Genomic DNA, 26,208 nt, shown 5'->3' with positions numbered 1-26,208 from the left:
TGGTAGGTTTATTTGAACAGTGAGAGACAGAATAACAACAAAAAAATCCAGAAAAACGCATGTAAAGAATTTAATGAATTAATTTGCATTTTAATGAGGGAAATAAGTATTTGACCCGTCTGCAAAACATGACTTAGTATTTGGGGGCAAAACCCTTGTTGGCAATCACAGAGGTCAGACGTTTCTTGTAGTTGGCCACCAGGTTTGCACACATCTCAGGAGGGATTTTGTCCCACTCCTCTTTGCAGATCTTCTCCAAGTCATTAAGGTTTCGAGGCTGACGTTTGGCAACTCAAACCTTCAGCTCCCTCCACATATTTTCTATGGGATTAAGGTCTGGAGACTGGCTAGGCCACTCCAGGACCTTAATGTGCTTCTTCTTGAGCCACTCCTTTGTTGCCTTGGCCGTGTGTTTTGGGTAATTGTCATGCTGGAATACCCATCCACGACCCATTTTCAATGCCCTGGCTGAGGGAAGGAGGTTCTCACCCAAGATTTGATGGTACATGGCCCCGTCCATCGTCCCTTTGATGTGGTGAAGTTGTCCTGTCCCCTTAGCAGAAAAACACCCCCAAAGCATAATGTTTCCACCACCATGTTTGACGGTGGGGATGGTGTTCTTGGGGTCATAGGCAGCATTCCTCATCCTCCAAACACAGCGAGTTGAGTTGATGCCAAAGAGCTTGATTTTGGTCTCATCTGACCACAACACTTTCACTCAGTTCTCCTCTGAATCATTCAGATGTTCATTGGCCAACTTCAGACGGGCATGTATATGTGCTTTCTTGAGCAGGGGGACCTTCATGGCGTAGTGTGTTACCAATTGTTTTCTTGGTGACTATGGTCCCAGCTGCCTTGAGATCATTGACAAGATCCTCCCGTGTAGTTCTGGGCTGATTCCTCACCGTTCTCATGATCATTGCAACTCCACGAAGTGAGATCTTGCATGGAGCCGCAGGCCGAGTGAGATTGACAGTTATTTTGTGTTTCTTCCATTTGCGAATAATCGCACCAACTGTTGTCACCTTCTCACCAAGCTGCTTGGCGATGGTCTTGTAGCCCATTCCAGCCTTGTGTAGGTCTACAATCTTGTCCCTGACATCCTTGGAGAGCTCTTTGGTCTTGGCCATGGTGGAGAGTTTGGAATCTGATTGATTGAGTGCTTCTGTGGACAGGTGTCTTTTATACAGGTAACAAACTGAGATTAGGAGCACTCCCTTTAAGAGTGTAAATTCTAACCAAAAAGAGAAGAGAGACTGTAGATTCTTCAAACAACAACTTTATTGTAAGATTGGAAAAAATGGAGCGGTTAACAATCACTCAATGGTGCAGAGTTAAGAGCCCAACGAACAGAGTTGGCTCTCAGCTTTTCTAGAAAGGACAACCTCTTTGTTTTACGTGGCAGTTAGCAGATATGTGGAAACAGGGGCGGAACATAGTGTAAAAGGTAAGGGTTGGGGTGAGGTGTGACCCAGGTGCTGTGCAAGATATACAGTAGGCAGTAGGCAGAGATGGTGAAACAAGGATCTTTACTGGTGGTCCCGAAGCCAAAATAAAAAATAACGGACTTATCACGATAAAAGAAAGGCGGAGCAAATAAGTCTCCAAAAACAGGCTGACAGCCAAAATACGAAATACTAACTATGACTGAAACAAATAACGAAACAGGGATAACACTTCTCAAGTACCTGTACATAGATCTCCGATCAGACACCGTGTAGTACTTCTGGACATAGAGAAACTAGCAGAGAAAACTGAGCAAGGGAACACAGGGAAGTGAGGGCATAAATACAGAGGTTAACCAATAGACACAGGTGACACCATTAGAATGATGATTAGTCCCGACTGTGAGTGAGGAGGTGCCTAAGGTTGTCGGAGGATGACACCTAGTGGGTCGCTCCAGAACTGCAACCCCTTTCTGTAACTGCGACCCCCTCTTGTAACAGTAACCCCCCCACCCAAGCTTGGTGAAGACCCAGGCTCCCTGCAACGACTCGAATGCCGTCGTCATCAAGGGGAGTGGGTAGCGGTTCTTAACCGCGATGTCGTTGAGCGCCCGGTAATCAATGAGAGGCCGCTGCCCACCGTCCTTTTTCCCCATGAAGAAGAAGCCTGCGCCTGCTGGTGAGGTAGAGGGATAGATTTGACCCTCGACAAGTACCTCGTCGATATACTCCCTCATGGCCAGCGTCTCCGGCCGGGACAAGGCAAACAATCGCCCTCGTGTGGGCATGGCGCCCGGCAGGAGATCGATAGCGCAGTCGTAAGGCGTGTGAGGATGTAGGCACTTGGCACGCCTCTTACTAAAATACTCCTGGGGAACGCCTGCCAGGTCTGTAGCCGCTGTCTGTATCCGCCGTCCTCCCGGTGGCAGATGCCGCAAGGATGGTTGGCGATTCGGAGTGCGGGCCCTGGGGAAGACGTGAGGACTGGTAGGTTGACTGGGACGGTCGTTTGGGCTGATGAGTGGTCTGTGGAGACTGGAACAGGATTGGGGCGGAGTCTGCCTCCAGGATGAGCCGCCCCGTGGACCAGTCTATCCAGGGGTTAGTGGGCGACCAGTCAGGGGTGCCCGAGGACGAGGGGACACTCCGGAGAGTCCTCAATGAAAAACTGGATATCCTCCTACAGCCCCCCCACCACCCGGATAGTGCGCTGGGTGATGAAGCCCGACCTCAACGGCCGGCCGTCCAGGCCCATGACTGGAACCGGCTCGGAGAGGGAGAGTAACGGAACGCTCCACCCTTGGGCCAGCCCCGCGTCCATCAGGTTTCCCGCGGCCCCAGAATCCACCGACGCGCAGCTCAGGCCCACTGAACCCTGATAGGGAGAAAAGTCTGGGAGTCTCTGGAGTTGGGGTTTCGGTTCCGGCTCTCTAGCTCCCCTCCCGATACTAGCAAGCCCTCCCATTTCCCGGCTTCTTCTGGCATGAGTCGCAGTGCTAACCTGCTTGGACGCAGTACAGGCAACGTCCCTGGCGCAGACGCCTCTGCCTCTCCATCCTGGACAAGCGCGCCGCCCCCAGCTGCATAGCCTCCTCCTGAGGCGTCTTCTCCCTGAATCGGCGGAAAGCCTCTGGGTTGATAGGTGGACGTGGAGGCGTGCCTTGCGTCATCCCTCTCTCATGCGCCCTCTCATGACGGCGATTGTCTACCCGCACCGAGAGTTCAATGAGGCTGTCCAGTCATTCATGCAAGGAGAGTTCGTCCTTCATCCCCTCCGATAGCCCCTGGGCGTAAAGGGCGACCAGGGCGGCCTCCTCCCATCCTGCCTCTCGAGCCCGGCCACTTATATAGCTAGGCCACGTATATAGTTATAAACATACTAAAACGTGCTCAAGTCAATTAGTCCGTTTCCAACAGTCCCTCATCTAGAACAATGATCACTCGCATGTTTCACACAACCTAGAAATCATATTGACTTTCACAGGGAAGAAAGAGAACACGTTATAACAGTTTCAAACCAACCTTGATGATAATGAGATTGGGGTGAGGACCACAAAGCCCCTACTATCAACATCCCAATTATGGATAGCCCAAGCCAGTGGGTTTTCTGGTAACCTCCCTCTCGGAAGACACAAAAAGATAAGGTTTCCCTGGGAGGAACCCTCCCTAGACTGGATTCTTACAAATATTTAATTAGTTTCAGAAACCACCTGCAGGATGAGCAGTGCACCCTCCCCTCACTTTGTACTCTCCTCACAGTTTTAGTGGCAGCTTTCTGTCTCTCCGTCTCGCCTTTCCGAATCATAATTAGACCTATTGATAAATTATACAACCCAAATTTAGAATGACAGTCCTTAGTGCTTCACGTTGGTTCTCTCACTCAAATTTTAAGACCCTCAACTTAGCACATACTGGTGCTGGCAGAATGTACATTTACATTGGCATACAGTATATTCATCTTATTTTTCTAGCATTAACTTTTCTCATGACGACCCCCATTTGTGGTAATGACAGATTGATATCTCAAGGCATTCTTAGTCTAAATTACTATACATTTCCCAGTGTGCAGACCTCCACAATCAACCTGATACCCCAAATAAACAATTTTGGACAAGCCATCATCAATTACGGGCACGGTTGACCACCCCCCTCCTTCAGGGCACTCATTCTTCTGGCGTCTTCATTTTCTAATTCAGATAGCTTTACAGTTTGTCTTCCCAATGGCACACATGTTCAAAGTGGATGGCCCTTGATAATGTCCCATTTTACCAAGCATACGAATCTCTCACCTGAGCCGCCACTGTCCTTTACTCTCCGTTATGTCTTGTCCATCCTCCTACCAGTATACCAGCATCATAAGAAAAGTTTGGACGAGATCTCTCTCCATGCTCACTCCACGTGGACTCGTGTCGCACTCCAGAGAGAAAAGGCATGAGGAAAAAGGCAGTTGATAGCTTCGACTGGATGCTGTGGACAGGTTGCTGGCTCGGACTCAGGTCTCACGATAGAAGTGGTGAAGGACAGGGCCATAGTGAACACCATTTTCGCCATTACTTCAGCAGGTTAGAGGGAGTGAGGTTCACACTGTTCCTGGCCGAATTATCCCTTCTGTGCATCTAGATACCATCTGTGGTCACCTTCGCCATAACCTCGAGAGAGGACAGACCAGAACAACAGTTTAGTTTAGGGCATTTCTGATTCAAGAAGTTATTTACTGTATGACAAATGACAAATGATTCACGTACCAATATTCTTAATACAGATTTCTAAGACAAATGTCAAAGAGAACAACAACACACAATTAAAACAATTTTTGCAAATTTGCTTATACTCCCTTATCACATTGGCGACCTCACCGCAACATTACAGGTTCAGGGTGTTAGAGGGCTAATCCTTAGGGACAAATCCAAACCATCCAGCAGACCCACTCTGATGAGATTTGTTCTTGAAGCAAGACAAAAACAAAGAAAACATCAACAGCAATACAAATATATCACTAGAGGTTGGGAAAACTTCAATCCATTTGGAGTAACTGTCAACATATTTTTTCCTTTTACAGGCAGGCATGTGTGGAAAATCTATTTGCATATTTACCCAAAGGGCCCCAGGGGACTGGTAATTCCCCCTTTGGACACATGACTCACATCGTGATTCATGCATCCCCCCAATAAACAACACATCCTGTTAAATCAAAATAGCAAATAAAATTAGAATTACAAGCCTTGATAACTCCATCTTAACTTAATTGTATCCCATAAGGTAATTCAAGGAATAGTAAAATAGACTAGAGACAGGTGTCCCTCATTCAGGGGCAGCGCTCTCTCTCTGTCCTTCTCGTGGTCCGAATCACATATAGGACTATTGCTAAATTATAAACTTCTTCCTAATCATTAGTGTTTACATATTACATTTAAATCTCACCCAATGTCTCTAGGCTCTCTAGTGAGGGTGATCAGGCCTCACCAGAAAGTCAGAACAGCGGTCAGAGGTAATTCAACCCCATTAAGTGGGTGTTTCTTTCCCTTTTCTTCCTCTGTATCTCCAACATTATTTAAACAATGTTTATTCAAACATTTCAAACATTTTGTATATCAGGTTTACATTGGGTTTTTCAGTACATTTCTTATCAAGAGAATTTACATATGTGCAACCAAAACTCTGACAATAGAAACGTCAGAACATTTCATTTCTGTGCTCTTTAAGGTGTATCATTTCTAACCCGTGAAAAACCCACTAAAATTAAAATAAAAAGACCCCACACAATAAATCACACACGGTATTAACACCACTAACAAAATTCATAACAGGTGGGTTGTGTATGTTTGTGCCGGCATTTGTTGTATAACGTAGGGTAAAAACAAACAAATGGCCAGGCCTTACTTAATTGTGAGCTCCCTATACGGCCGGATCTGCGTACCTTTATACTTAATAGAACTGCATAATTTCATTAACTGCTCTCCCAAGACAACACCGTCGGGAAACATTTAAAAGGGAGAGATAGGGACACCCCATCCTCTCCTGGAATAGAAAATAAACATTTAGTTAGTTTTCACTTTGCTAAATCTTAATCAGTCCAAACAATTCAACATTTTAATTCTTACTTTCCAATTAACTTTCCAATTAACTTTCCAATTCCTGTTTTTCCCGCTTCCTTTGTTACTTTCACTAGTCTACATACCTGTTTCCTTCAACTCAGAAAGCACTCTCAATCACCATCACCCAGTACATTTCTCTTCCACTCTAACACTTGTTTCATTCTACAATCTCTACTAAACTCTACCTCTGTCTTTCCATCTAACGTTACTTTACCAGGTGAACAAAACTTTTTAAATTACAGACAAAACAAAACATGATAACTTATGTTCACAGGGAGGCCACTGTCCTCCCTCCACTCTTTAATCATTTGTGTTTTAATCCACTCCAACATTTACTGTATATACTATAACCAATCTCCGTTGGATGTTCACTATTTGCTTCACACTCATTTCATTGGTTATTAATCTTATACTTTACAGTCTAAGAATTAACAATCCACACTCTCCTCATTCACACGGGAGGCTATTCCTCCTGTCAAAAAGTTTAGTCATTCACACTTATTCTCTCATACATGCATGTTCAACACACCACTGTGCAGTATTCAACACTCACTTCTCTATTTTCGCTACTCGTAGCTCTCAGGCTACATAGCCATTTATCTTATGTCTATCTTCACTACTCGTAGCTCTCAGGCTACATATACATCTTATGCCTACAAACAGTACTTCCAACGGGGCTCTCACTAGCCCCGCCAAATCCCCTCTCTGGGATTTAGGATCCTTGTCATTATTTTCACTACAAATTCATTTAAATTGACTTACTGAAATTCAGTGGGTTGTAAATTGACTAACTGAAATTCAGTGGGTTGTCCTGTTCAGATTCTTGAATGTGTTGTGTTCTCCCAGGCAGTCATCAGTGGAGGTCTGGTCAGGGCGGGTCCACTCGTCTTTGGTTGGACAGGAATTTCCCTCACTCTCCCACGGAGAATGCCACCGGTGTCTCCTTCGCAGAACTTCACTGTTGCTCTGCCTAGACAGAATCACACATGACTGTTCGTGACGCCATTAAACTCGGTCCACACGCATCGCACTATGCGGTAGAGCATGATACTTCTAGGAATGCACAATTTCTCTTTCACTTAGCGCAAAGTGATTTACCCGCATCGACAATTAAAAATGTAAATTACAATGTAAACGTACTCAATGTTGTTTTGTAGTCAAGTCGTTAACTACAAGTATTTGACTCTGACTTCCTTACTCCGAGGGTTCCATGGAGCTGAGATGTGGAACCCCAACACCAAGATGAGTGAAGACTGTCTCTACCTCAACATATGGACTCCTCCCCCTTCGTTTAAGACACACCCTAAACGTTCCAAGAGCTCCTCCCCTGATTCCTCATTGGCTCCTGTCATGGTGTGGATATACGGGGGCGGGTTCACTACAGGCACCGCCTCCCTAGACCTGTATGACGGACAATTCCTTAGCCAATCAGAAGGCGTGGTGGTAGTGTCCATGAACTACAGGTTGTCCTGGAACAATAGAGTGAAACTAATATACTTATTTGAGCTTCATGTATTCATGTTTAAAAAATACGCCGATAATAATGTTTGTTTTGATTGGACACAGGCTCGGCCCGTTGGGTTTCCTGTCTCTTCCTGAGAGCGAGGTTGTCCGTGGCAACGCTGGAATGCTGGACCAGCGCTTGGCTCTGCACTGGGTAGCCAATAACATCGCTGCCTTCGGCGGCGACCCTTCAAAGGTTACTCTCCTTTTTTCTATTACTGTTTAAAAATATATATATATTCTTTATTTTACAATGTTTAGTTATTCTCCGTTTTTATGTTGTTGTTGTCAGGTGACGTTGTTTGGGGAGAGCGCTGGCGCTGCGTCTGTGGGTCTCCATCTCCTCTCCCCTGGCAGCCATGGTCTGTTCAACAGGGCAATACTACAGAGTGGTTCCCCTAACACTCCATGGGCTGTCATGACTCAACAGCAGGCCTGGAACAGGTCACTGTCCCTGGGTAGGCTGCTGGGTTGTCCCCTGGCACCTCTGGCTGTCCTGGAGCAGTGTCTACTAAGAGCCCATCCAGAGGATATAATCAACCAGCAGTACAACGTCCTCTCTCTCCCCACGCTCATTGCATTACCATTTACCCCCTCTGTCGACCAAAACTTCCTACCAGACATGCCCGAGGTGTGTGTGAATTTATGGTTGCTTGTTTGGGCCCAAAGGCACTGAACAAACAAGCAGCTGACTCCCGTGGATATTTCCAGTGTCATAATGTCTAATATTCTCTATCTGGTCCTATAGGTTCTGCTCCGGACGGGACACTTCCTGAAGAAAGAGGTGCTGATTGGTTTGAACCAAGATGAGGGGACCTACTTCCTGGTTTATGGGGCGCCAGGATATGACATCACTAGCCAGAGCCTGATCAGCAGGGAGAACTTCCTGAAAGGGGTGGACCTAGTGTTGCCGGGATTCAGTAATGTCACGAGGGAGACAGCCATCTTCCAGTACACTGATTGGACAGATGAGAATAGTGCGTTGAAGAATCGTGATTTGCTCGGACGAATGGTGGGAGACCGTTATTTTAACTGCCCTGTGCTGGAGTTTGCCCAGAGGTAAGGACAACATATTGTAGAGTTACACAAAGCTCTAATGCAGGGGTCTCCATCCCTGTTCCTGGAGAGCTACCCTTCTGTATGTTTTTAATCCAACCCCAGTGTAACTAACCTGCTTCATTTTATCAACCAGTTAATTATTAGAATCAAGTGCATTAGATCAGGGTTGGTGTGAAAACCTACAGGACCAGTAGTTCTCGAGAAACACGGTTGGAGAGCCCTGCTCTAATGTTCGCACAAATCCTGTACAGCAATGCATTATTCACAGCGCCTTGCAAAAGTATTCATTCCCCTTGTCGATTTTCCTATTTTGTTGCATTACAACCTGCAATTTTATTTGGATTTCATTTAATGGACATACACAAAATCGTCCAAATTGGTGAAGTGTAATGAAAAAAAATTACTTGTTTCAAAAAAATTCTAAAAAATAAATAACGGAAAAGTGGGTCATGCATATGGATTCACCCCCCTTTGCTATGAAGCCCCTAAATAAGATCTGGTGCAACCAATTACCTTCAGAAGTCACATAATTAGTTAAATAAAGTCCACCTGTGTGCAATCTAAGTGTCACATGATCTGACACATGATCTCAGTGTATATACACCTGTTCTGAAAGGCCCCAGAGTCTACAACCCCACCAAGCAAGGGGCACCACCAAGCAAGCGGCACCATGAAGACCAAGGAGCTCTCCAAACAGGTCAGGGACAAAGTTGTAGAGAAGTACAGATCAGGGTTGGGTTATAAAAAAATATCTGAAACATTGAACATCCCACGGAGCACCATTAAATCATTTTTTTTTTATGGAAATAATATGGCACCACAACAAACCTGCCAAGAGAGGGCCGCCTACCATAACTCACAGACCAGGCAAGGAGGGCATTAATCAGAGAGGCAACAAAGAGACCAAAGATAACTCTGAAGGAGCTGCAAAGCTCCGCAGCGGAGATTGGAATGTCTATCCATACGACCACTTTAAGCCTAACACTCTACAGAGCTGGGCTTTACGGAAGATTGGCCAGAAAAAAGCCATTGCTTAAAGAAAAAAATAAGCAAACACATTTGGTGTTCGCCAAAAGGCATGTGGGAGACTCCCCAAACATATGGAAGAAGGTACTCTGGTCAGATGAGACTAACATTGAGGTTTTTGGCCATCAAGGAAAATGTCTGGCGCAAACCCAACACCTCTCATCACCGCGAGAACACCATCCCCACAGTGAAGCATGGTGGTGGCAGCATCATGCTGTGGGGATGTTTTTCATTGGCAGGGACTGGGAAACTGGTCAGAATTGATGGAATGATGGAAGGCGCTAAATACAGGGAAAGTATTGAGGGAAACCTGTTTCAGTCTTCCATAGATTGGGACAGAGGTTCACCTTCCAGCAGGACAATGACCATAAGCATACTGCTGAAGCAACATTCAAGTGGTTTAAGGGGAAACATTTAAATGTCTTGGAATGGCCTAGTCAAAGCCCAGACCTCAATCCAATTGAGAATCTGTTGTATGAATGAAAGATTGCTTTACACCAGCGGAACCCATCAAACTTGAAGGAGCTAGAACAGTTTTGTCTTGAAGAATGGGCAAAAATCCCAGTGGATAGGTGTGCCAAGCTTATAGAGACATACCCCAAGAGACTTGCAGCTGTAATTGCTGCAAAAGGTGGCTCTACAAAGTATTGACTTTGGGGGGGTGAATAGTTATGCACGCTCAAGTTCAGTTTTTTTGTATTTTTTCTTGTTTGTTTCACAATAAAAAATAGTCTTCAAAGTTGTAGGCATGTTGTGTAAATCAAATGATACAAACCCCCCCAAAATCAATTTTAATTCCAGGTTGTAAGGCAACAAAATAGGAAAAATGCCAAGGGGGGTGAATACTTTCGCAAGCCACTGTACATGGAATGTTGAGTTGTGTAGTTAGTATCTGGCCCCTTTATGCTCAGTTTTTAATGAACTCTCCTATCATTACCATACCTGCCCCCAGGTACACAGAACACGGGGGTAAGGCCCGCCTCTTCCTGTTTGACCACCGCTCCTCCACCAATTCCTGGCCGGCATGGATGGGTGTGATGCACGGCTATGAAATTGAGTTCGTCTTTGGAATGCCGCTGAACAGCACCCTGGGATACCTGGAGGACGAAGTGGTCATGAGCAGGAGGATGATGAAGTACTGGGCGAACATGGCTAGGACCGGGTGAGATAGACCTCATATAGATATTATATAGACATGGCTAGGACCGGGTGAGATAGACCTCATATAGATATTATATAGACACGGCTAGGACCGGGTGAGATAGACCTCATATAGATATTATATAGACATGGCTAGGACCGGGTGAGATAGACCTCATATAGATATTATATAGACATGGCTAGGACCGGGTGAGATAGACCTCATATAGATATTATATAGACATGGCTGGGACCAGGTGAGATAGACCTCATATAGATATTATATAGACATGGCTGGGACCAGGTGAGACATCATATACAGTACCAGTCAAAAGTTTGGACACACCTACTCATTCCAGGGTTTTTCTTTATTTTTACTATTTTCTACATTGTAGAATAATAGTGAATACATCAAAACTATGAAATAACACATATAGAATCATGTAGTAACCAAAAAGTGTTAAATAAATCAAAATATATTTTATATTTGAGATTCTTCAAATAGCCACCCTTTGCATTGATGACAGCTTTGCAGAGTCATTATCTCAACCAGCTTCACCTGGAAAGCTTTTCCAACAGTCTTGAAGGAGTTCCTACATATGCTTCTTAAGGTAGTCACCTGGAATGCATTTCAATTAACAGATGTACATTCTTTAAAGTTAATTTGTGGAATTTATTTCCTTAATGCGTTTGAGCCAATCAGTTGTGTTGTGACAAGGTGTGGGGGGGGATACAGAAGATATCCCTATTTGGTAAAAGATCAAGAACAGCTCAAATAAGCAAAGGGAAACGACAGTCCATCATTACTTTAAGACATGAAGGTCAGTCAATACGCAGTCGCAAAAACCATCAAGCGCTATGATGAAACTGGCGGTCATAAGGTCCGCCACAGGAATGGAAGACCCAGAGTTACCTTTGCTGCAGGGGATAAGTTCATTAGAGTTACCAGCCTCAGAAATTGCAGCCCAAATAAATGCTTCACAGAGTTCAAGTAACAGACACATCTCAACATGTGTTCAGACGGGACTGTGTGAATCAGGCCTTCATGGTCAAATTGCTGCAAAGAAACCACTACTAAAGGACACCAATAATAAGAAGAGACCTGGTTGGGGCAAGAAACACGAGCAATGGACATTAGACCGGTGGAAATATGTCCTTTGGTCTGGAGTCCAAATTGGAGATTTTGGGTTCTAACTGCTGTGTCTTTGTGAGACGCGGTGTAGGTGAACGGATGATCTCTGCATGTGTATTGCCCACACGTAAAGCATGGAGGAGGAGGTGTGATGGTGTGTGGGTGCATTGCCTGTGACACTGTCTGTGATTTATATAGAATTCAAGGCACACTTAGCCAGCATGACTACCACAGCATTCTACAGCGATACGCCATCCCATCTGGTTTGGGCTTAGTGGGACTATCATTTGTTTTTCAAGAGGACAATGATCCAACACACCTCCAGGCTGTGTAAGGGCTATTTTACTAAGAATGAGAGTGATGGAGTGCTGCATCCAATTGAGATGGTTTGACATGAGTCGGACCGCAGAGTGAAGGAAAGTGCTCAGCATATGTGGGAACTCCATCAAGACTGTTGGAAAATCATTCCAGGTGAAGCTGGTTGTGAGAATGCCAAGAGTGTGCAAAACTGTCATCAAGGCAAAGGGTGGCTATTTGAAGAATCTCAAATATAGAATATTCTTTGATTTGTTTAACACTTTTTTGTTTACCATATGATTCCATATGTGTTATTTCATAGTTTTGATGTCTTCACCATTATTCTACAATGTACAATTACATTTTAGTCATTTAGCAGACGCTCTTATCCAGAGCGACTTACAGGAGCAATTAGGGTTAAGTGCCTTGCTCAAGGGCTTAACAACAGATTTTTCACCTAGTCGGCTCGGGGATTAGAACCAACAACCTTTCGGTTAGTGGCACAACGGTCTTAACCGCTAAGCTACCTGCCGCCCCCATGTAGAAAATAGTCAAGGTAAAGAAAAACCTTTGAATGAGTAGGTGTGTCCAAACTTTTGACTGGTATTGTAGATATTATATAGACATGGCTGAAACCAGGTGAGACCTCGTATAGATATTATATAGACATGTCTGAGACCAGGTGAGACGTCATAAAGATATGATGCATATCAGATCATATATTTATTTTTTATTTTTTTATTTAACATGTTATTTTAACAGGGAAGACATTGAGACCTACAGTATGTCTCTTTTACAAATATGCCCTTTATATACAACATATATATATACACATTATACTCAACCTATATACCTATATATTCTCTGGGAATTAAATGTATTCAGACCCCTTTACTTTTTTCAAATTTTGTTACATTACAGCCTTATTCTAAAATTGATTAAATAGTTTTTTCCTCATCAAACTACACACAATACCCCATAATGACAAAGCAAAAACAGGTTTTTAGAAATTGTTGCACTTTTTTTATTTTATTTTTTTACAGAAATATCACATTAACTAAGTATTCAGACCCTTTACTGAGGACTTTGTTGAAGCACCTTTAGCAGCAATGACAACCTCAAGTCTTCTTGGGTATGACGCTACAAGCTTGGCATACCTGTATTTGTGGAGTTTCTCCCATTCTTCTCTGCAGATCCTCTCAAGCTCTGTCAGGTTGGATGGGGAGCGTTGCTGCACAGCTATTTTCAGGTCTCTCCAGAGATGTTCGATTGGGTCCGGGCTCCGGCTGGGCCACTCAAGGACATTTAGAGACTTGTTCCGAAGCCACTCCTGCATTGTCTTGGCTGTGTGCTTAGGGTTGTTGTCCTGTTGAAAGGTGAACCTTCGCCCCAGTCTGAGGTCCTTGTCACGTTCGTTGAAGGACGGGTCAGACCAAGGCACAGCGTGAAATGCATACATGTTTATTATATAAACTAAACACACGAACAAAACAACGTAACGTGAAATCCTCAGGCTAAACACAATACAAGCCTATACACAGAACAAGATCCCACAACTAATGATTGCCAACAGGCTACTTAAGTATGATCCCCAATCAGAGACAACGAGCGACAGCTGCCTCTGATTGGGAATCACACCCGGCCAAACATAGAAACACAAAACCTAGAATGTAAACAGAAATAATAACATAGATCTCCACACCCTGACTCAACATACAAGAGTCCCATGAGTCAGGGCATGACAGTCCTGAGCAGTCTGGAGCAGGTTTTCATCAAGGATTTCTCTGTACTTTCTCCGTTCATCTTTGCCTCAATCCTGACTAGTCTCCCAGTCCCTGCCGCTGAAAACCATCCCCACAGCATGATGCTGCCACCACCATGCTTCACCATAGGGATTGTGCCAGGTTTCCTCCAGACATGACGCTTGGCATTAAGGCCAAAGAGTTCAATCTTGGTTTCATCAGACCAGAGAATCTTGTTTCTCATGGTCTGAGAGTCTTTAGGTGCCTTTTGGCAAACTCCAAGCGTACTGTCATGTGCCTTTTTCTGAGGAGTGGCTTCCGTCTGGCCACTCTACCATAAAGGCCTGATTGGTGGAGTGCTGCAGAGATTTCTAAGTCAGTGTAAAGTTACTCTCACGGTTTTACTGACATGATTGGTTGATTGTTGTGTTTTCCCTGGCAGGAACCCAAGCATAGAGGAAGGGGATTGGCCACTTTTCACCCTGGACCAACAGGAATACATCACCCTAAACTCTTCCCCTCCACACACTCAAAAGAGGCTTGTAGCTCATCAATGTCAGTTCTGGAACAACTTCCTCCCCAAACTGCAGGACGTCACTGGTGAGAACACACACAGGCACACACATACGCAAGTGTGATGGCCGTGTCAGGCCGCACATCAAAAATATAATTGCTTCTTATGCACATTAATCTTGCACATAGTGGGCAGAGATTGGGTGATGCTGCATCAGGGCCCTCCAGGGGCCTCTGATGCCTAAACTAGTCTGTGGAAGTGCACCATGGCTGGGTTGGCCAAGGCTCCAGCTCCCTCTCCTCTCCAGAGTGCTGGAGGTCTGAGTGGGAGTCGGGTAAGTCTCCACTTCACAGAGCTCCAACTGTAGAGGGTGAATAACACTCACTCCCCTGCACTTAATTCATTACACACACACGCATCGGGCTCATTATAGAAACAGCATCTGTGGCCTCCCCGGTTTGAAGATCATGATCTGGCTGTGCGTGCGTATGAGGTGTAACCCAAGGGAATCTTCAGGTCAAGATAATTTTGTTGTTAATCTACTTAGTCAAAGATAACTCACCGGAAATTATTTTAGATCCACTTGCCTTATTTCATTGTTTAGGCTTTTTGAAAGGTTGCTAGGTGATCTGTGTACTTCTAAATGTGTGTTTTTTTGGTTAGTTCTCTTGGCACAATATAAAAGAGCACTTACGTTTAGTTGGTTTGGTTTTCTTTAATCCTGAGAGAGAAAAGATGGTAGCTTAACAGTGTTTTCAAGCTGTGTGTGTATGTGGTTTGTCTCTGCATGCAAATTGCACAGCACAAAGCTGACAAACACACAAACACACATTACGATACAGAGATATGTATATCCCTTCTACAAGGTTGAGGTCAATTGTGTTTGGAACATTTAACTGGGATGGAACTCGTGTGTGTGTGTGTTTGATTGGCGCGGGACATTGGAGTCCCCGGCCTTTGTGATTTGGGGAAGTGTGATTGATTTTGACGCTGATATGGAATCAATCAATGGAGTCTAATTCCTGTGCACGGACGTCCGCTGGGTTCTGTGCTTCGTTGCACAAAATGGCAAAAAAAATGTTTTCTCTGTCTTAATTTGTTGCACACACACACTTCCTGAAGTTCAGAGGTGGTTGATGCCAACAAATGTCATTGCCATTGTCATTTACAGTGTTATTTGCGGTTCGCTTTAAACCAAGTCTATTAGTTGGGGAGGTTGGCTTTAACCCTAAGTCTATTAGTTGGGGAGGTTGGCTTTGCCCTTGTCACGACTTCCGCCGAGGCTGCCTCCCCTCCTTGTTCGGGCAGGCTTCGGCGTTCGTCGTCACTGGCTTACTAACCACTGCCGCCCCAATTATCATCATCACATTTGTCTTGTCTTGTCAATCACACACACCTGGTTCTAATCCCCTCATTAGTCTGTGTATATGTGTTCCCTCTTTTCCCTTGTCCTTTTGGGTGATTGTTTGTATGTGAGAGTAGTGTAGCTCGGTGGAGCTACTCGTATCATTTTGCTTTAACCTTAAGTCTATTAGTTGGGGAGGTTGGCTTTGCCCTAAGTTTATTAGTTGGGGATGTGTGTTGCATTCAAAAGATAAGCAAAGCATAATCAAAGACGAAAAGAGTGAGCAATGTGAACAAAGAACTTAGGAAATTATCACACATTGGGAAAAGCAAGAAGCAAAGGTCTTTGCAAAGGGCAAAGGCAAAAACAGAGTTTTGGCATTAATACGTGTTTTATTGGAATAATGTGTATGGAGTCGATGCCTAATTATTAACTTTCCTCCTGAGCTGTCCCTTTACTAACTCATGGACAACTAGAAAAAGCTCAAACCAAGTTTATTCACCCACTGGGTCATACAGCTGCAAAGACATGTTTACACAAGCACATATATTTATACCCTCCTACCAGGCGAAGTCAACTCCTTACACATCTAGACAGTCAATACATCTCTGTTGCTAGGCAGGAACTTAATTGGTTCCTCTCACTGGTGTAGTCATGGCCCTGCCTCATGCTAGAACCGTTGTAGGCATGGAAGTATATATGTGTGGGATAGTACTGTTCCTTCTCACTTCATCTGACCTCAGACCAAATTTCTCGCTCCTCCCTAATCCGCGTCTGTCCTACCTTGTCAGTGACTGAAACAAGACTGTTGCCCTTTGCCCCCATCCTTATGAGCCATGAGATTTAACAAGAACATGTTTTGACAGAATGTAAACTTTCTGTACTTCCCCTGGTCTCACTCAGTAACTTTCCATACACCTAGTTCTTATCCACCCTCCATTGACCCCAACATATACATTCCTTATATATGTAAAGCAGTCAATAAGTTCTAGTGTGGTAACATGAATAAGTATATTTCATGTTAGAACCCTAACAGTCCCTCCTTTTTTAATAGTAATTCCATGCTGTTCAACATTATATAAACTTAGAAATTACTTATAAATGAACAAAAAGGAAACATTATTAATGTTCTCAGTTGATTTGTATGTTTATACCTCCGAGACATATGACCTCTGACTTCTAATCACACTATTGCACACTCTTTTCCCCCCTCTCGTTTTCAGCTGGAGCTTTTGACTTTCTCAGACAAGCCCTCCCTCCTCCTGAGTCTAGGATGTACAATGAATCTCTGTGGCTAAGTAGGTGGTGTTATCGCCCGAGTCCAGAACCTCTGGTACTCCTCCACTCATCTCCCGGTCTTCTTATCAGTAGGGGGTATACATTCTTGCACCTTGCCTCAGTCTATTGTTAATTATCCGGACTCATACACAAAGAGCTATTTGAGAATAAGCGACCCATTCATACTCAAGTGACTATCATGATGCAAAATATAGAGAGAATATAATGATATAAAACAGTGAAGCTATAAGACAGTGTTATAGGGCAATAGTTCTCAATCTATAGTATTAGCTCTATCATATGCCTCCTATCTCACCCTTATGGAAACAGTCGGCCTCAAATACATTTGCACATAAATCATTCCATCTAACCCATAACACATTAATCACTACTGCTTGGCCACTTATACAGTTATAAACATGCTAAAACATGCTCAAATCAATTAGTCAGTTTTCAACATTCCCTCATCTGGAACAATGATCACTCACATGTTCCACGCCACCTAGACCCAACTTTAGAATGACAGTCCCTAATGCTTCACGTTGAGTCGTTTACTCGAATTTAAGACCCTCAACTTAGCACACCCTGGCAGAATGTACATTTACAGACAGGGGGAAAATATCTATACAGTATGTAGTACTTATATTACCAGCATTAACTTTTCTCATCACGGCCACCGTTTGTCCCTGTCTTTCACTGTCGCTAGTGGCATGTTAATGACAGATCAGTATCTCAATGCATTTTTAAATTACTATAACATTCCCAGTGTGCAGTCCCCCACAATAAACCTGATACCCCAAATAAACAGTTTAGGGCAACCCTAAATCAATTACGGGCACGGTTGACCACCCCTCTCCTTCCAGGCACTCATTCTTTTTCTGCCGTCTCTTCATGTTCTTCTTCAGATAGCTTTACAGTTCATCCTCACAGTGGCACACATGTAACTCATGCCTGTCGAAGTGGATGGCCCTTGATAATGTCCCGATTTCAATATCTGGGGAACAATCTGATTTTCACAAGCAAATAAATCTCTCACCTGAGCCACCACCATCATTATTTACGGTCCATTCTGTCTTGTCCATTTTCCGACCAGTGCACCAGCAGCATGAGAGGAGTTTTGGACGTGATCTTTCTCCATGCTCACTCCACGTGGACGGTCTCAGAACTCATGCCGCACTCCTGAGAGAAAGGGCAGGTGATAGCTTCGACTGGATGCTGTATACTGGTTGCTGGCTCTGACTCAGGTATCAGGTAGATGTGGTGAAGGACAGGGCCGTAGTGAACGCCATTGTCACTATTATTTCAGCCGGTTAGAGGGGGTGAGACTCACACTGTTCTCGGTCGAATTACCCCTTCCATTCATCTAGATACCATCTGGGGTCACTATCGCCATAACCTCTAGAGAGGACAGACCAGAACAACAGTTTAAGGCATTTCTGATTCAGGAAATCCAGACCAACTATTCATCGTATGACTAGTTATTACATTCCCAATTTTCTTAATACAACATTTCTAAGACAAATGTCAAAAAGAATAACAACACTGTTGAAACCATTTTGCAAATTGGTTTATACTCCCCTATCATATTGGCGACCTCATCGCATAGTTACAGGGTCAGGGATTTAGTTAGTTAGCTAACCCTTAGGGAGAAATCCCGACCATACATCAGACCCAATCTGGTGAGATTTGATTTGAAGCAAAGACAAAAACAAAACAACCAAAGCAACAACAGCTATTCACTTCTTAATATTATACTTAAATCTCACACAATGTATCTAGCCTCTGAGGGTGATAAGGCCTCACCAGAAAGTCAGAACAGAGGTCATTCAACACAGTTGAGTATTTTCTTTCCCTTTTCTTTCCCTGTACTTCAGACTACTTATTTAAAGACATTTCAAACATTTCAAACATTCTCAGGACCTGGTTTACATTGTTTTTTTTTCAGTACATTTCTTATCAGGAGAACTTGCATGGGTGCAACCAAAATTCGGACAATAGATACTTTCATGTCTGTGCTCTTTAAGATGCATCCTTTCTAACCTATGAAGAACCTACTAAAAAATAAAAAGACCCCACACAATAAATCAGACACGGTATTAACACCACTAACAAATATTCATAACAGGTGGGTTGCGTGTGTGTGTGCTGGTGTGTGTGGTAAAACGTAGGGTAAAAACAAACAAATGGCCAGGCCTTACTTAATTGGGAGCTCCCTTTACGGCCGGATCCGGGTACCTTTATACTTTATAAACTGCAGAATTTCACTAACTGCCCTCCCAAGACAACAGCCTGGGGAAACATTTCAAAGGGAGAGATAGGGACACCCCATCCTCTCCTAGAGGAGAAAATGTACATTTCATTCGTTTTCAATATGCTAAATCTTAATCAGCAACACAAACATTTTAATTCCAGACAAAACAAAACATGATAACTTCTGTTCACATGGAGTCCACTGTCCTCCCTCCACTATTAATCGTTTGTGTTTTAATCCATCCCAACCTTTACTGTATATACTATTACCCATCTCCATTGGATATTCCCTATTTGCTTCACACTCATTAATGTCTACTATTTTAAAGATTAATATGCACTGAATCGAGAGAGATCTACTTTTTTTTTGGCCCATTAAAATCGAAGCAGTGTTATGCAAAACCATTTCTGTCGCCTGTACTGCCCTCAGACACAGAGGCATTCCTCTCGCCATCAAGTCTAACGATTTACTGCAGTACATTACTGGTCATCTCTTTTCCCCCATGATTTTGCGTAGCTACAATGCCCTTCATGTTCACGAACAAACATTTTAAAAGGTCATTTTAGGTTTGGTAACCCCAGTGCTGGCGTTTGACACAATTGCTTCTTTAGCTCGACAAACGCTTCCTTAAACTCTATTCTTTCATCGGGACCCTTCCCCCCTTTTGTCAATTCTGTAAGTGGCTCAGCAATTTCAGAATACGACAGAATAAAATGCCTCACAAAATTGATAACCCCTAGGATTTTCCTTAGTGTACGAGGAGTGTTTTGTTGTGCAAGAGTTGTGCCTTTTGAAATCGAAAACCCCAAAACCTCTTGTTTTGCCAGTTGTGCTTTCTCATATGATGCTTTGTGACCCTGCTCTGTCAAATAGTTTACTCGCATGTGAGTTTCTTCGTCTTTTGACGGCAACAACAAATAATGTACGTACTGTACCAACATGGAACCCTTTATACGATTATTTTAATGCGGCGTGATACAAAGTTGGACTATATGTAAACCCCATAGGTGCCCTCACCCACGTGTGCTGCTCCCCCTGGCAACAAAACCAAAACCAGTGTTGTGACTCTTCAGCCACCGGCACTGACCAAAATATATTTTTTTATGTCAAGCATGCTGTACCATTCTGAGTCTGAGGGAATAGATGCCAAAAGGTCTGCCAAATCCGCTACCTCGGGTGTAATTTTCACTGTATGGTTGTTCATGCTGTGAAAATCCACTGTAATAAGCCATTTTAGTCCCTTTTTCGCTGGGAATAAAGGGCTGTTGCACCGATCTGGTCCTCGTACCACCATGCCTCGTTCAAGTAATATTGGAAGATCCTCCGTCACCGACTTCTCAGCCTCCGGTTTAATAGGGTATCAATTAATTGGTTACGACGGCTCTCCCTCCACCACAACAGGCTTGCAACCTTTAATCAGACCACAATCTAATGCGTCTTTTGCCCATAGTAGATGATGATTGTTCGTACTGCCAATTTTAATTTGTTACCTTTTAGAATCCAACCCCAAAATCGGTTCCACACCCGTCGCCATGTAAAATGATCTGGGTATTGTTACTGGACCTATTGTCAAAGACATGAGTAGTAGTTGCATCACTTTCGATTATTTTGAACCCCTATGCGGAGTTCACCTGCCCCACTGCCCTCGAAGGTTTGCTGCTGCTCTTTTGTTAATGCTACAAACGCTTGGATCGCAAAGGCAGCGGGTGAAGTAGGCTCCAGTACTACCCTACACTCATTCCTCCAATGACCGACGGTCCCACATCTAAAACAGGGAGCCTTAGCACAGGTTCGCTGCCCTTTCCTCTCTGTTTCTTTGTCTTACCTTGGCCGTTGAAGCAACCGCTAGTGACTTTCACTGTGGCTGTATTAGCCACACGCACGGCTGCAAAGTGAGCGGAATTAGATTCCACTCTCAAGGCCGCCTGTACTATTTCATCCCAGTGAGAATGCTGGTCCACTACCCCTGCAATAGCCATTTTGATAACAGGTTTCAAACCTGCCATCAAAGCAGATGTACAAATTATATCAAAGTACTCACACACCCAGTCCTTTTGATGCTGAGTACGTCTACTAATTTTGGTTCTATCGGTTTAGCTTTTCTGTTGATAGAACGCTGACATCAAAACACTGGTGTATTGAGCTTTTAATTTGGATTTTATGTCATTGTGCCAACTCACATTAGCATCTCTGAATTCTTTATTAGATTGGAATTTTCCATCAGCAGGGAAGTGCTGACCAATCCTAACACATGGCAGTACAATCACAGGGATCAGTCTGTTCCTATGGCATTAGAATCACAGGGATCAGTCTGTTCCCATGCCAGTAGAATCACAGGGATCAGTCTGTTCCCATGGCAGTAGAATCACATGGGATCAGCTATAGCTAAAGTACAGATGGATCGTAGGAGTAGATTCCTGAAAGGGAAGTTCATTTTTGAGGTTGAGCTAAATGTCAAGTCTCATTTCCCACTCTGATTCTGAGAATTTCATTGTTTAAATGCTCGAAACACTTAACTTTGCAGCCCCTTCTCGGGCAATTTAAATCATGTCCGGGAAAACTCCAGGGTTGGATGGCATACCAGTTGAAGTATACCAAACCTTTTTTGATATACTAAGAGGACCGTTATTAGCATGTTTTAACCACTCCTATGTAAATGGTAGATTATCTGACACTCAAGAAGAAGGTCTGATCTCATTATTACTGAAACAGGATACAAATGGAAAATATAAAGATCCAGTCCATTAAAATAATTGGAGGCCCATTACACTTCAGTGTTGTGATGCAAAAATTCTAGCAAAATGTATAGCGCATAGAATTAAAAAGGTATTGCTGGATATTATTCATTCTAATCAGACAGGTTTTTTACAAGGAAGATACATTGGAGATAATATAAGGCAAGTATTGGAAACAATAGAACATTATGGAAAATCTGAGAAACCAGGCCTGCTATTCATAGCAGACTTCGGAAAGGCATTTGATAAAGTACGACTGGGGTTTATATATAAATGCCTGGAGCATTTCAATTTTGGAGAATCTCTTATAAAATGGGTCAAAATCATATATACAGTGGGAGAAAAAAGTATTTAGTCAGCCACCAATTGTGCATGTTCTCCCACTTAAAAAGATGAGAGAGGCCTGTAATTTTCATCATAGGTAGACGTCAACTATGACAGACAAATTGAGAAAATTTTTTCCAGAAAATCACATTGTAGGATTTTTTATGAATTTATTTGCAAATTATGGTGGAAAATAAGTATTTGGTCAATAACAAAAGTTTCTCAATACTTTGTTATATACCCTTTGTTGGCAATGACACAGGTCAAACGTTTTCTGTAAGTCTTCACAAGGTTTTCACACACTGTTGCTGGTATTTTGGCCCATTCCTCCATGCAGATCTCCTCTAGAGCAGTGATGTTTTGGGGCTGTCGCTGGGCAACACGGACTTTCAACTCCCTCCAAAGATTTTCTATGGGGTTGAGATCTGGAGACTGGCTAGGCCACTCCAGGACCTTGAAATGCTTCTTACGAAGCCACTCCTTCATTGCCCGGACGGTGTGTTTGGGATCATTGTCATGCTGAAAGACCCAGCCACGTTTCATCTTCAATTCCCTTGCTGATGGAAGGAGGTTTTCACTCAAAATCTCACGATACATGGCCCCATTCATTCTTTCCTTTACACGGATCAGTCGTCCTGGTCCCTTTGCAGAAAAACAGCCCCAAAGCATGATGTTTCCACCCCCATGCTTCACAGTAGGTATGGTGTTCTTTGGATGCAACTCAGCATTCTTTGTCCTCCAAACACGACGAGTTGAGTTTTTACCAAAAAGTTATATTTTGGTTTCATCTGACCATATGACATTCTCCCAATCCTCTTCTGGATCATCCAAATGCACTCTAGCAAACTTCAGACGGGCCTGGACATGTTCTGGCTTAAGCAGGGGGACACGTCTGGCACTGCAGGATTTGAGTCCCTGGTGGCGTAGTGTGTTACTGATGGTAGGCTTTGTTACTTTGGTCCCAGCTCTCTGCAGGTCATTCACTAGGTCCCCCCGTGTGGTTCTGGGATTTTCTCTTGTGATCATTTTGACCCCACAGGGTGAGATCTTGCGTGGAGCCCCAGATCGAGGGAGATTATCAGTGGTCTTGTATGTCTTCCATTTCCTAATAATTGCTCCCACAGTTGATTTCTTCAAACCAAGCTGCTTACCTATTGCAGATTCAGTCTTCCCAGCCTGGTGCAGGTCTACAATTTTGTTTCTGGTGTCCTTTGACAGCTCTTTGGTCTTGGCCATAGTGGAGTTTGGAGTGTGACTGTTTGAGGTTGTGGACAGGTGTCTTTTATACTGATAACAAGTTCAAACAGGTGCCATTAATACAGGTAACGAGTGGAGGACAGAGGAGCCTCTTAAAGAAGAAGCTACAGGTCTGTGAGAGCCAGAAATCTTGCTTGTTTGTAGGTGACCAAATACTTATTTTCCACCATCATTTGCAAATAAATTCATAAAAAATCCTACAATGTGATTTTCTGGATTTTTTTTCCTCCATTTGTCTGTCAGAGTTGACGTGTACCGATGATGAAAATTACAGGCCCCTCTCATCTTTTTAAGTGGGAGAACTTTCACTATTGGTGGCTGACTAAATACTTTTTTCCCCCACTGTATATATATATATATATATATATATATATATATATATATATATATATATATATAAAACATGGGGGATTGGAAGTGATGCAGACAATTACATTGATGGAAGTTACAATCTATCTGCAATATTAAGCTGATCTACCCCACCCAAAAAATAAAAATATCATGCTCACCTCTCTGTCTCCTTCGCCCTTCCCTCCTTATCTCTCCCTCTCTCTCTCCCTCTCTCTCTCTCTCTCTCTCTCTCTCTCTCTCTCTCTCTCTCTCTCTCTCTCTCTCTCTCTCTGTCTGTCTCTCTGTCTGTCTGTCTGTCTGTCTGTCTGTCTGTCTGTCTGTCTGTCTGTCTGTCTGTCTGTCTGTCTGTCTGTCTGTCTGTCTGTCTGTCTGTCTGTCTGTCTGTCTGTCTGTCTGTCTGTCTGTCTGTCTGTCTGTCTGTCAGTGAGTGTAGATGAGGTAGAACAGCAGTGGAAGAAACACTTCCATCGTTGGATGTCCTACATGTTGGAGTGGAAGAAACACTACTCTGACCAGAGCCTGAGCAGCCCAGAGGTACAGAACCAGCAGGACTGTGACCAGACGCCCTTGGAGCCCTAGACCTGGGACTGGACCCCTCAACCCATCCATTACTCTGGTCTGGACTGGACCACAGTGGATTGGATTGGATTGGACTAGACTACACTGGACTGGAGCTTCAATTATGGTGCACATGTAATTAGTTCATGGGTAATTGGAGATAACGTTTTCAAAGACTAACTTTAAAATTATACTTTGCTTTTTACTGAGACAATAAATTGTGTTGTCAGTAAATAAAAGTTCACAACCCACATTTGTTTTTGAATGTAATGCCAGGCCTTTTCACTGCTACATCAGTCTGCACTGTGGTATTTGTTCTTGTCCTTTCAATTGTACCTGTGTCTTGCTTTTGTGTATCTGACGATGTTATGTTTCTGTGTGTTTGGTGGGGTAATGTAACGGGAGAGATGTTTCTGTGTGTTTGGTGGGGTAAAGTAATGGGAGAAGATGTTTCTGTGTTTTTGGTGGGGTAAAGTAATGGCTCACATAGTGTTAACGTAAAGATAATCAATAGGAAATAAACTATTCTGGTTGGATTAGCTTTTATACGATAATTTCCAGTCCTTTGATACAAGATTCATTTGCGTGTGTGTGTCTACGTGTGTGTGTTTGTGTGTGTGTGTGTGTGTGTGTGTACCGTATGTTCACTGTTTACATTTACTGTGTCTATGGATGTATACATGTAGATTTAAACAAATCATTTCTTCATACAGAACTATGCATGCTATGTGGTGGCGATAATGCTGACTGCTCTAAGTGGGACATTCATTTATCTATTCATCTCTTTTACTTGTTATGTATGTATTTTTCTGTAACAGATGGTCTGAGATCCTTAAATGCCATAGCTTTTATTTGGGCCATAACCAGTCTGGAACATTCCTCAAAAACGTTGCATGTGCACGCTCACACACACACACACACACACACACACACACACACAGACACACACACGCACACACACACACACACAGACATACACGTACACACACACACACACACACACAGTCAGTTTGGACCGTTACTTCCTGTGTGACCTTTTAAAAGTGACTCGATGTAAGATGGCTGCCGGCTCCCACCTCAAGGTGTGCGTGTGGAGGGTGAAGATAGGCAGACGAGACGTGACCATTGGCATTACCCGTGTCATCGATGTGGCATTTTCCAAAGAGAGAGTGCATTGTCTGTGGTGGGAGTCATGCGTTATTGATCTTTGCATAGAGAGAGAGAGAGAGAGAGAGAGAGAGGTAAACTATAAATGAATGTGTAATGGGTTGTCTGGGTGATACAGAAATAGGGTTTTTTAAAGTAGGTTTGTGTGGTGGACCTTTTTATTGGCTTGGGTTTGATTTCTTTAGTTTGATTGCTTTTGAGGTGTAACACTTTAAATAAAGTTTGAGTTGATTTTATATGTTTTTAACGTTCCCTTTGTATCCCATTTTTCATCTTATGTTTTATTGTTTTGGCATCACATCATGTCCGTTTCTTAAGGGTTTCAGATTGCCTAGACCGTCTGAGAAATGTTGATGTGATTGTGTCTTTTCCCTATCAAATCAATGTCAAAACAGATTTGAGTTTTATATTTAAGTCTGACACTTTAACATTTAACATGTTTTATTGTTTCTCTCTCTCTCACACACACACACACACACACACTAGAGC

The 26,208-nt window shown here is 43.4% G+C and overlaps 1 protein-coding gene across 2 annotated transcripts in view; it reads left to right on the top strand.

The window, feature by feature from the left end:
* The window catches only part of LOC121567586 (cholinesterase), a 31,656-nt gene extending 5,701 nt beyond the window's left edge, over positions 1 to 25,955 (top strand). Inside the window, exons 3-9 of one of the 2 annotated variants that reach the window (XM_041877752.2) lie at positions 7,245 to 7,503; positions 7,607 to 7,739; positions 7,836 to 8,174; positions 8,292 to 8,602; positions 10,581 to 10,790; positions 14,382 to 14,539; positions 24,419 to 25,955. In XM_041877752.2, coding sequence (XP_041733686.1) covers positions 7,245 to 7,503; positions 7,607 to 7,739; positions 7,836 to 8,174; positions 8,292 to 8,602; positions 10,581 to 10,790; positions 14,382 to 14,539; positions 24,419 to 24,573 — 1,565 coding nt within the window. In that variant the 3' untranslated portion in view covers positions 24,574 to 25,955. Of the gene's footprint in view, positions 1 to 7,244; positions 7,504 to 7,606; positions 7,740 to 7,835; positions 8,175 to 8,291; positions 8,603 to 10,580; positions 10,791 to 14,381; positions 14,540 to 17,021; positions 17,333 to 24,418 lie in introns of those variants that run through there. The other variant, XM_041877751.1, reaches the window with a different exon arrangement.
* The last annotated feature ends 253 nt before the right edge of the window (positions 25,956 to 26,208 follow it).

This window comes from Coregonus clupeaformis, chromosome 6 (genome assembly GCF_020615455.1).
Source record: "Coregonus clupeaformis isolate EN_2021a chromosome 6, ASM2061545v1, whole genome shotgun sequence".
Taxonomy (NCBI): Eukaryota; Metazoa; Chordata; class Actinopteri; order Salmoniformes; family Salmonidae; genus Coregonus; species Coregonus clupeaformis.
This window is presented reverse-complemented; position numbering and strand designations above follow the sequence as displayed.